Source organism: Callithrix jacchus, chromosome 16 (genome assembly GCF_049354715.1).
Source record: "Callithrix jacchus isolate 240 chromosome 16, calJac240_pri, whole genome shotgun sequence".
In the NCBI taxonomy this organism is placed as follows: domain Eukaryota; kingdom Metazoa; phylum Chordata; class Mammalia; order Primates; family Cebidae; genus Callithrix; species Callithrix jacchus.
Window position 1 is genome coordinate 84,660,133 of NC_133517.1, and position 12,917 is coordinate 84,673,049.

The 12,917-nt window shown below is 32.9% G+C and overlaps 1 protein-coding gene across 11 annotated transcripts in view; it reads left to right on the forward strand.

The window, feature by feature from the left end:
• CSMD3 (CUB and Sushi multiple domains 3) overlaps window positions 1-12,917 on the forward strand; it is a 1,279,316-nt gene that overhangs the window by 928,308 nt on the left and 338,091 nt on the right. For all 11 annotated transcript variants that reach the window (XM_002759280.8, XM_017965625.4, XM_035276379.3 and 8 more), the window contains 2 exons: window positions 1,096-1,222; window positions 2,948-3,150. In XM_002759280.8, coding sequence (XP_002759326.1) covers window positions 1,096-1,222; window positions 2,948-3,150 — 330 coding nt within the window. The remainder of the gene's footprint in view (window positions 1-1,095; window positions 1,223-2,947; window positions 3,151-12,917) is intronic.

Genomic DNA, 12,917 nt, shown 5'->3' on the forward strand with positions numbered 1-12,917 from the left:
GCATTAGATTCTTGTGTTATCAGGTCTCTTCCAAATCCTGAAGCTTTCCTGCTTTGGCCTTCTTTGGTCTAATAATAATAATATCAGAAATAAAAAGTTTGATTCAGTTATCGAATCTAAGATAATAGCAAAGTTGTCAGAATCAAAATGGAGTCACTTGTGTTAAAAACTCTGACAAATAGAACTGGGAAGGCCGTAAGTAGAGGGTTCTCATGCACAAGTGCCTGGTAACAAGAACTATCACAAAAAACTCAAATGCGTAAGGCATTCCAGAGTTTTCTGTGTTTCTAGGGTTCAGAGAGGTAGAGCAATATGCTAACTAAAACACTTGCTTTCTCTCTATTCCAGTAGGGAGACTTCTTTCTAGATTGTTCACTGAAATAAAATCACTCCAGTTATTATAATAGTGTTAAATAGCATTAACATGGAGAAGGAATCTGTTAAAATATAAAATTTTAATTATATTCCATGACAATACTTAGATGCTTAGTTTGATAATTTTCACAAAAATTAGAGACCACATTAAAGCAAAACTCAACTAGATTTTACTGAGGTAGAGAATCTAATAAAAAATGCCACTTTGACTTCTGGGAGAATAAAAGGGAAAGGGTTCAAAATGATTTAAAGGGGGAATAAAAGGACAATGAAATTTAGAAGGCCTGAGGGACTGTAGTAAAGATTAGTTTTTTTCAGAGGTGGGGTAGCAAGATGATGAATTATTCAGGCTGAGATTCGCTGGCAGTGAGCAACTTGCCATCTGTTTCCCTTTTAAAATTATCGTTATTTAACAACACATCTTAAAGTGTTTGGAATCCTAACTCACAGGTTTTGAGTGGGTCTTTTTATAATTCTTTAAGTATGTTTCTGTTTTATTGTCTTTTCTGTGATCTAACTTGAGACTCTGCTATTTGATTGCATTATATACTCTTGTTTAAATTAATACTTTAAAAGTTTATACAAATGTATACTTTAAAGAGGCAAGGAAATCAGGCTTCTTGTTAATACAAAAACACGTATATCCATGAGAAATTTGTAGATTTTTTTGAAAAGATTGGCATTAAATTGTGGATTAAAATTTTATCATTTTTTTTTCAGCTGAATGTGGAGGTCGTTTTAAAGGAGAATCATCAGGAAGAATCCTGTCTCCTGGCTATCCTTTTCCATATGACAACAATCTGCGTTGCATGTGGATGATTGAGGTAGATCCTGGAAATATTGTCAGGTAAATGAATTTCACATTCTCAACATTACTAGGGAATCTGAAGTCCCTAACCAACCCCTACATAAAATTAATATCCATTTATTTCAGTGTTTTGTTTTTTTTTTTATTTTTTTCTTGAGGCAGAGTCTTACCCTGTCACCCAGGCTGTAAGTCAGTGATGCAATCTCAGCTCACTGCAGCCTCTTCCTCCTGGGCTTAAATGATCTTCCCACCTCAGCCTCCCAGCAGGTGGGACTACAGGCACATGCCACCAGGCTAGGCTAATTTTTAAATGTTTTGTAGAAATGAGGTCTCACTATGTTGCCCAAACTGGTCTCAAATTATTGGGCTCAAGCAATTCTCCTGCTGCCCAAAGCCCTGGGTTTACAGGTGTGAGCCACTAAATGGCCCGTTTTGATTAATATACAGAGTTGTGCAGACTATTGCTCTAGTGCATCCTCATTAACAATTAGAAGAAATAAAAATAGAAGGGGACTGGATACCATTTCTGGTTGTCCTTGTCCCTAAGCATATTTGTGAAGCACCTGCTCTCTGCCTCTTTAATCATGTTACATTTCCCTTTACAGCAGTGTTCTTCACAGTTTTAATACTCCTCAGAAAAGTACAGAATCATGATCTCTTACATCAACATGAATCTGACTTCCAAAGCTATCATAGATTCTCATTCCCAGCTTTACTATGCAGCTTTGGTTATAATCCTTGACATCTGAGTTACTTAGCGTGTATTCAATAATAAACAATAACTTTAAAACTTAAGAGTTACTACTGTATAAAGTAGTAATATAAATTCCATTTATACAAAACGGAATTTCAGACTGGCTTCTTGGTGGTATACTCCTATGCATTGATGGATGCAGTACTAGTCGGTACATTACTTTTGCAAGGCAATGTGCAAACTCAAAATAGTCTACATTGTGTCATCCCCAGTTTATTTTTCTTTAGTCTAAGTCATGCATTGTTTTATATAAATATCAGAATTATTAAAGTTGAAAGTAGTAATATCAACAGAATTTGGGGATTTCTAAAAATTAAACATTGTTTGATACTAAATTGCAACCCAAATTTAAAGCTGTAGCAATTCATGTATCAAACATAAGTGTATAGTTTGTAGAGCTGAGCACGTTGATATAATTAGATTTCTAAATTTTGCATCAAGTACAAAAAGCATCTGATGCTACTTTTGTCTAGATTAAACTTAAAACAGAATATATTTAATATAAAGCAGTGGTAAAAGTGTATGCTATAGAGTCAGATAACTTGAGTTTAATTTGTGACTATGCCACTCTTTGGGCAATTATTTCATTTATCTAAACTCCATTTGCCACATATGTAAAATTGAGATTAAAAATTATTTCTACTTTATTGGGTCATTGTAACAATTAAAAAAATAAAATGTATGTAATGCATTTTGTACAGTGCCTAATATGTAGAAGATTGTCTATAAATGTCCCCTACCTTTGCCCCAGTTAAATTCACGAACACGGGAAAGAACCTATGCCTGAAGTTTCTATAATTTGCAAAGGTGATACAATAGTGTATTTAATAATATTCTAAATAAACAAATTACACTGCTCTAGAAAAACATATTTAGCATATATGCTGTTTACATAATCCATTTTTATCACATAGTAAAAAAGAAATATCTAGTAAAAGCCACATTGCATTTTTTTTATTTAAAATTGAATTATTCTTTAAAATAATTGAAAAAATATGGTTCTCCCACAGCTTGCAGTTTCTTGCTTTTGATACGGAAGCCTCACATGATATACTCCGAGTTTGGGATGGTCCACCAGAAAATGAGATGCTTTTAAAGGAAATTAGTGGATCTCTTATTCCTGAAGGAATTCATAGCACCCTCAACATAGTAACCATCCAGTTTGACACGGATTTTTATATTAGCAAGTCTGGATTTGCAATTCAGTTTTCAAGTAAGTTTTTTTAAAATTATTCAATGTAAAATAGGAAGATGATGTAAATAGTCATGTTAACGTTACTGTTCAAAATTTTAATTTTAAAATTTTAATGATTTTAAATATTCATGCTTTTGGTCTTACTGTTTCTCTGCAGTGAAGGTAAAATATATATGGGAAAAAGGTAATACAATTAACTTTATATACTAATTGTGGGGACTTCTCTCCACGTGTAAAACCATTTATTCTTAAAATAAATGTGGTGTTAAAGTTACTCAGCTAAAATATTACATCACAGAAGCTTATAATCTGGAAATACTCTAAAAATAGATGTTTTAAAATGTGGAGTTTTGCAGATGAGGAAGGAAATGAATACTTGCTATTACAAAGAATACAATCCTACATTTTTTACTATTTTTTATTCTTTTAATATCTTAATTATATATTCACAGATATATTTAACAAAATATTTCAGACCATTTTTTAATTAAAGATTTTCTGTAACAATAATATGACAATGAAATAGCATTCCTTATAAGTAATTACCAGTCTTCTTGTCTCGATAATTTTTTTCTTCTTCTCATGGTGCTGCTAAGTGGCTAACTATATATTGTTCTGTAAAATAAATTTTTAGCTATTGGATACGATAAATGAAAGTTGAAAATTTTTAAATGCTATATTTACTTGTCAATGCACATTATCTCTTTGAGAAAATTACTTAATAAATTTTCTATCTGTATAGTCTTAAAAAGTCCTATTAATGGAAGTGTATCAATGTTTGTAAGATCAACTATAAGAGCGAAAACCAGTACTCTTCAAATGTGTCAAAATTCAAATTCTAGCTTCTTACTAACTGCTAATTTTGGGCACCTTAACTAGTGACCCGATGCTGGGTTTTCTAATTGGCATAGAAATAATAAGTTATTAAATGTAACTCATCTCATAAATAAGTTGTTAAGTGTAACAGAATTATGTATACGGTATTTTGTATTGAGTAGATAGTACCTAATGAACTATTATTTTTACATAAACAAATGTAACATTGAAATGGCTTGAAAATAAATAATACAAATAATTATATAATTTAAAAGCATGAAGAACTTTTACCAGTGACAACAAAATAAACCATTTTAGGTAGACAGATAATACAGTTAAACAATTGTCTTGGCCAACGTTGTTTATAATTAGTTATTTGACATACACAAATGAATTGTTTTGTATTATATGGCCTAACCTCATGTGAAAGGGAGGTATAAACTGAGAAGTCACTGTTTCTAAATTTTCACTTTAAATATATATTTTGAGAAAAAGGGAATAAACTAAGAAAATAATCATTTAAAAAGTGAATATAAATGACTCTCAATTATAAAATATTTACCAATGAAATATTCTTCATATTTGCATATTCTACTCTCTACTGTTTGTTTCTTTTTTTTTTTTTTAAGTGGGAATGATTTGTTAAAGAGCTGATTAATTTAAGTTATTTCTATTGGTAGTTTAGCAACAGACAATTCTTACTTTTACTTTAGATTAGTAATACATACTGTTTTCCACTTAAATTATTATTGTGATTAAACATCTGCATACAGTAATATGAAAAGATGTTTCAGGCTCAGTGTTTATGAATGCACAGTTTATCTGGTTAAGTGTAAACATGGTATTTTATATGCATTTCTGATAATTTTTATTGTAGATAATCTGTGAAATTAGCAGTATATTTTTATTTGTAAATCATACTAGAGTTATAGAAACAATATATGTCATACTAGAACTTTCATAACTCTGCCTTCATAAGATTTTTTAAAGATGAGTAGAAATTTGTGCTACTGATCTGAACCTTAAATCCAACCTTTGAAATAAAGTTACATGGATAGTTACTACATTGTGAATGAAAATTAGCCTCTTGGTTAGGGATCTTTTCTGAAACATGTGTTTACACAGCTTTTCAAGTGTTCCGATTTCAAATAGGAAAATATTCTTTTCATGAATGAAGTCTTGATGGGTGCCAAGAACCAACTTAAATACTTTATAATCTCATTTAATTTTCACAAAGGCCATATAAGATATGGTTATCATTCTCATTGCCCAAAGAAATAGATTAATGTTCAGAAGTCAGTTACTTTGTTCAAAATCATACAACTAGCAGATGCCTGGAGTGGTAACTCAAACTCATATGTCTGAACGGAGATTAATGTCATGCTTTGTACATAGTAAATACTTAGCAGTTATTATTATTATTACAGTATTATCCTAGATACATACGTTAATATGCCGGAGGTAATAGAAAACTTTCAGTTGTATATTATTAGTTGTAATGACGTTCTACGTTTTAATTTGTTTGGTGTCCTGATTATAATCCCAAGGACCACATCAAAGTCTCCAATCTGAAAAAGCAGGTGATATATGAGTGAAACAGTGAAAAGACATGAAGGAAAGCTGGAGGATACACATGCCCATTTGAAAGGGACAGATGCCCTCTCTTGCTCTAGGCATTTTGCCCTTCAGGAAGACTGGATACTTTTAAAGCGGAATTTAAAATAAGAATTAAATCTAAAGTCATCTGGTTTCTAAAGTACACAAGTAGTATTAAAGAAAATGTAAATGGACTATAGGCCACTAAACCACTACTGTGGGTCAAACTTGGCTTGGGGGTTCATTTTTGCCACTTCAGTGTCTTACATAAATTTTTCTTCCCTAGATAAATCTATTTCATCCTACCCATTTATTCATATGTTCATTCATTAATTCATTCACTCATTCAGTCTAGGAGAGTCTGTTAATAACAAAATATTAAACGTATTTATCACCAATCAATTCTCAAATATGTCTTTTCTTTAACTCAAGCAACTTTCAATTTCACTCTATCTCTCTGCTGCTGCTGCTGCTGGTGTGGCTTTCCATCACCCAACCTTCTTTTTTCTTTAGTGTTACTTCTGCTCCCTTGTGTTTAAATTCTACTCATTCTTCCAGACTGTGCCAAGATCCCTTTTCAGTAAAATATTTTCTTACTATTCTAGTTCATGCTCCTTTCAAAAATGGTATTTCTTTTCCCCAAAATAAAGATCACTATGAACAGTTTAACAATACATTGTTCTATAATTTTTTTTGGTTGTTTTTTGTTTTTGTTTTCATTTGAGACAAGGTCTTGCTCTGTCACCCAGGGTGCAGTGCAGTGGCACAATCACAGATGACTGCAACCTTAACCTCCTGAGCTCAAGCGATCTTCTCACCTCAGCCTCTCAAGTAGCTAGGACTACAGGTGTGCACCACCACAATTCACTAATTTTTAGTGTTTCTGTAGACATGCGGTCTCACTATGTGGACCAAGTTGTTAATGGTATTTTAATGATAGTGCCTTTGCTCCCCCAAATATATGAATATCATGAGTATCTTCATCCCTTGAAATGAATATAGAACAAAAATACTTTGTACAGGGTAATACTATAATTTACTATCCAAACTTAAGTTATTTCTGAGACTAAAAGCAAGTACTAATAAAAATTTAGCTCAGCAATAGACACAAACCACAATGATCATACATAATCAGGAAGTACTGTCATTTTAATAGTCAGATTTTATTTGAGTCCTCTTTTTCCCATTACTACAATTTTATTTCCATTCTTCTTTTGAGCAAATAGCTGTTCACTGAAAATCAAAATAATTAATTAAAAAATAATGAATCATGCAATAATAGAACAGTCTTTACCAATGAATGCAACAGGTGATATATATTTCACCAAACTTAGGGCAAAGTTAATTTAATAGAAATGTAGGTCACAGACCAACATTATGATCATCAAGCCACTATCAGCAGCCTTATGACTTTTATTTCATGAACCACTCATTCTTTGTAGAGGCTGTTGCTTTATCTTGGTATTACTGTCTGAAGGCACTTTTGCTTAATCAGAGCTACTTAAGTCTAACATTGCCACTTCATGCTGTCCTATGCGCTGTCTTCATTTCTCTGCAGTCAGCTTCTATATACATGGCTTAAATTTTAATCCGCCTGTCACATTCCACTTTAGTTCCCCAGGGAGGATATCATTTGGTATCACGCTGTCATTTGCCCAAAGAATAGTTGATTTTGACAGAGCATTTTCTATGCTCTTCACTCTTTGACCTCTCTGTTAAGACTCTTCCCCTGCTGGGTAATACAAAATGCTAAGGCCTATAGCTAAAATTGTTGAAAAATCTCAAGGAAATAGAACCCTTAGCCATGAGAGGTTGAAGTTCTCCAGATTTAACCGACTGTGTGGTGCCACTGCCTTTGTTCTCATCCTTATTATTGTTCCCTGCACTGCTCTTACAGTTGACTAGCCACTCACTTTTTTATCCCTCCAGCCAGTTTTCTCCACATTTCTACCTGGCTGATCTTTCTGAAATACAAAATTGGACATCACTTCTCAGTTGAAAATTATTTAATGGCCACGAAGATCTAAACTCAAAACTCTGGCATGACATTTAAAGCCTCCACAATATGCCCCTGCCAGCTTCACTCCTTGCTATTCATTCACATACATCCAGAACTCTAATGAAATTGTGGTGAAAGAATAATATTCTTGTACATTTGTGCTGCTTTGCAAACTATCCTCCATATCTCTGAAACACTTGTGCCTACATTCAAAATTTATACATATTTAGTCATTTTCCAGGGCCTAGGTCAAATGCTACTTGTAGTAACAATGAACTACTAGACAGAGTTACTTATTTCCACATATGTACAGCTCTTTCCTGGTTTGCTCAGCACAGTCCTCATTTATGCCTGTTGTCCTGGCATTATGACTAGTTTAGCATTTGGCCTGTATTCTCCCTTTTTAATAAAGTATTACTATTAGTAGTTCATTAAAATAAGCCAGTGTATTTATTAGATCCCTACTTTGTGACATAAATTTGCAGTGTTTAGTAACTATAATGCATGGTTACATCTGAATACAAATACTATTAGGTTGTTGCAAAAGTAATTGTGGTTTTGCCATCATAACTTGTATTATTTTGCATAATAACTTCTATTTCTCAACTTTTTCCAGATGTCAGGTAATTAACACTTACCTTTCACAGATAGCATGCAGGACACTTATAGATAAAATGAAACATTCTTAGATATGAACACATCACCCATTTTGATTCTAGATGGTGGTGAGAGGAGTATTTGACATTGTTGTCCTGACAGATACTTTGCATAACAGCCAGTTATGCTAAAGCATATATTGTGGGTTGGATGATACCTAAAACTGGCAGGCCATAAATTGGCAGGATTAGTGGGAAATATGGGAAATACTTGTTCTTGAAATATGTGTAAAAAAAGAGACTGAGCAGTTGATCCATAGAACTATAAAATATAGCCTGAATTCTCCTGGCACAAATATATATATTTATTTTAGTGTATAAATTTGAAACTAATTACTTTATCATAAAAATATTTTTATTCTCTAGTGATAGACCTTTATGGCAGCAATGAGATTTTAAAAAGTAAATGTTTAATGAAAAAGTATATACTGAATATTCATTTCTTAAGAAAGCTCATACCCACCAAGATGACCAAAAGGAAAGTCAGTTCTACTGAAGGGGCTGTCAAGAAATACCAAAGCAGAGATCAGCAAAGATTCTAAAAAAACTTATGTTTGTGAAAGTTGAAACGAAAGCAAAAAGATAGCAGGAAATGATCCAGAGTTTTTTAATTACTATTTGTAAATCTAAGAATTTCACACTTCCAGAAACATATTGTTTTTTAAAAATGATCCATTTCAATAAAACTTATTTAAACAAGTGATAACACTTTTTTAAGAAGGGAAATCATGTGCTGATTGTTTATTTAGCTGTGTATCAGAAATTGGTAAGAAATTTAATTAAATGAAACACTTATTTTGTGTATCATGTTAACATTTTATAGACTAATGAATAGGGCAGTTTTATTAATAAATGCTAAAATATGAATCATAATTAAATGGTTATTTGAAGCTATGATAATGCATTAAATACATCTTTACCATTTTAAAGTACCTAATATATTAAATATGTGTTAATCATTTTTAAGAACCTATCTTCAACAGCCACATTATTTTTATTTCAATTTCTTTTATTGTGGTAAGAACAATTAACATGAGATCTAATTTTTAAGCAAAATTTTAGATGCAGAGTACATTATATTGTTTATAGGTACAAGTCTGTACAGCAGGTCTTTAAAAACTTATTTACGTTGCTAAACTGAAACATTATGCCAGTTGATTAGTAACTCTCATATCCCATCTCCCCCTAAGCCCATGGCAAAAACAATTTCATTCTCTGATTCTATTAATTTAATTATTTTACATACCTCATATAAGTGAGATCATGCAGTATTTGTGTTTCTGTGACTGGCTTATTTTATTTAGCATAATATCCTCAAGGTTCACTCATGTTGCTGATTGCAAAACCCTTCTTTTAAAAACAAATAGTATTCCATTGGGTGTCTGTGCCATATTTTCTTAATCTGTCTTTAGACAATTAAGTTGTTTCCAATATCTTGGCTATAGTAAATAACGTTGCAATGAATTTAGGAGCACTAATACCTTCTTGAGATCCTTATTTGAATTCTTTAGGATAAATATACAGAAACGGGATTGTTGATTCATTTTTTAACTTTTTGAGCAATGCTCATACTATTTTCCATAGGGACTGTACCATTTTGCATCTCCACCAACAACATGTAAGAGTTTCCATTTCTCCATATTCTTGCCAACACTTTAAAAAAAAATAATAACGCTCCTGACAGGTACGAAGATAATATATTATTGTGACTTTAATTTGCATTTCCTTGGTGATTAGTGATGTTAACCATTTCTTCATATACCCGTTGTCCATTTGTATAATTTTTTTTTTAATAGAAATGCCTATTCAAGACCTTTGACTGTTTTTTATCAGTCATTTGCTATTGAGGTATAGAGGTTCCCTATGTATTTCGGATATTGACCTATTATTAGATGTATGGCTTGAAAATATTTTCTCCTATTCCATAGGTTGCCATTTCACCCTGTTGATTGTTTCTTTTGTTGTTGCTATACAGAAGTATTTAAGTTGGATGTATTCCTGCTTGCTTATTTTAGCTTTCATTGCCTGTCATGTCCATGAAATCATTGTGAATACTAATATTATAAAGCTTTATTCTCTTTATTTTTTTCTTCTGAAAGTTTTGCAGTTTCAGATCTGGCATTCAAGCTTTTAGTCCATTTTGAGTTGATTTTTATGTATGCTGTAAGGTAAGGGTCTAATTTTATTAATTTGCTTGTGGATATCCAATTTTCTAAATACCATTTATCAAAGAGATGATCCTCTCCACTTTGTGTATTCCTAAAATGCCCCTCAAATTTTGATAGTGATTGCATTGAATCTGTTGATCACTTTGTGTCATATAGGCATTTAAACAATCCGTGAACAGATGATGTTTTCCCATTTTTTTGTGTCTCTACTTTCTTTTTCTTTAACGTTTTATAGTTTTTAGTTTCCAAGTCTGTCAACTCCTTAGTTAAACTATTCCTAAGTATTTTATTTTTTGTGAGGTTATTTTAAATTACATTGTTGCCTGAGTATCCTTTTTAGATAGTTCATTTTTGATGTATAGAAACAATTGATTTTTTGTATGTTGATTTTATATCCTGAAACTTTATTGAATTCATTAGTTCCAACAGTTTTTTTTACATAAAGTCTATGATTTTCTATATTTAAGATTATGTCATCTGCCAACAGATACTATTTTACCTCTTTCTTTTCAGTTTGGAGGCGTTTTGTTTCTTTTTCTTGCCTTAACTACTCTGGCCAGGACTTCCACTATTATGCTGAATAAGAGTGGGTAGTGAGAATCTTTACCTTATTCCTGATCTTGGAGGCAAAGTTCTCAGGTTTTTTTTTTCAATAAATGCCAAAAATTTATTTGAGATTATATTTGATAATTTTTTTTTCTTTTTTTATTGCATTTTAGGTTTTAGGGTACACGTGAAGAACATGCAAGATAGTTGCATAGGTACACACGTGGCAGTGTGATTTGCTGCCTTCCTCCCCTTCACCCACATCTGGCATTTCTCCCCATGCTATCTCTCCCCAACTCCCCACTCCCCACTGTCCTTCCCCTATTCCCCCGCCACAGACCCCAGTGAGTGATGCTCCACTCCATGTGTCCATGTGTTCTTACTGTTCAGCACCCACCTATGAGTGAGAACATGCAGTATTTCATTTCATTTTCTGTTCTTGTGTCAGTTTGCTGAAATTGATGTTCTCCAGGTTCATCCATGTCCCTACAAAGGACTTGGACAAAGGACTCATCATTTTTGATGGCTGCATAATATTCCAATGGCGTATGTGTGCCACATTTTCCCTGTCCAGTCTATCATTTATGGACATTTGAGTTGGTTCCCGGTCTTTGCTATTGTAAATTGTGCTGCAATAAACATTCGTGTTCATATGTCCTTATAGTAGAAAGATTTATAATCCTTTGGATATGTACCCAGTAATGGGATTGCTGGGTCAAATGGAATTTCTATTTCTAGGTCCTTGAGGAATTGCCACATGGTCTTCCACAATGGCTGAACTAATTTACACTCCCACCAGCAGTGTAAAAGTGTTCCTATTTCTCCACATCGTCTCCAGCATCTTTTGTCTCCAGATTTTTTTAATGATCACCATTCTAACTGGCATGAGATGGTATCTCAATGTAGTTTTGATTCACATTTCTTTAACGACCAGTGATGATGAGCATTTTTTATATGCTTGCTGGCCTCATGTATGTCTTCATTTGTAAAGTGTCTATTCATATCCTTTGCCCACTTTTGAATGGGCTTGTTTGTTTTTTTCTTGTAAATTTGTTTTAGTTCTTTGTAAATTCTGGATATCAGCCCTTTGTTAAATGGGTAAACTGAAAAAATTTTTTCCCATTCTGTTGGTTGCTGATTCACTCTAATGACTATTTCTTTTGCCGTGCAGAAGCTGTGGTGTTGGATGAGGTCACATTTGTCTATTTTGGCTTTTGTTGCCAATGCCTTTGGTGTTTTGATCATGAAGTCCTTGCCTACTTCTATGTCCTGAATAGTTTTGCCTAGATTTTCTTCTAGGGTTTTTATGGTGTTAGGTCTTATGTTTATGTCTTTAATCCATCTGGAGTTAATTTTAGTGTAACGTGTCAGGAAAGGGTCCAGTTTCTGCTCTCTGCACATGGCTAGCCAGTTTTCCCAACACCATTTATTAAACAGGGAATCCTTTCCCCATTGCTTGTTTTTGTCAGGTTTGTCAAAGATCAGATGTTTGTAGATATGCTGTGTTGCCTCCAAGGCCTCTGTTCTGTTCCATCTCTGTTTTGGTACCAGTACCATGCTGTTTTGATTACTGTAGTCTTGTAGTATGGTTTGAAGTTCAGTAGTGTGATGCCTCCTGCTCTATTCTTTTTGCTTAGAATTGACTTGGCTTTGTGGGCTCTCTTTTGGTTCCATATGAAGTTCAAGGTGTTTTTTTCCAGTTCTGCAAAGACGGTCATTTCTAGCTTGATGGGGATAGCATTGAATCTATAAATTACTTTGGGCAGCATGGCCATTTTCATGATATTGATTCTTCCTAACCATGAAAATGGAATGTTTTGCCATCTGTTTGTGTCCTATCTTATTTTGTTGGGCAGTGGTTTGTAGTTCTCCTTGAAGAGTTCCTTTACATTCCTTGTTAGTTGTATTCCTAGGTATTTTATTCTCTTTGTAGCAATTGTGAATGGCAGTTCATTCTTGATTTGGTTCTCTTTAAGTCTGTTATTGGTGTATAAGAATGTGATT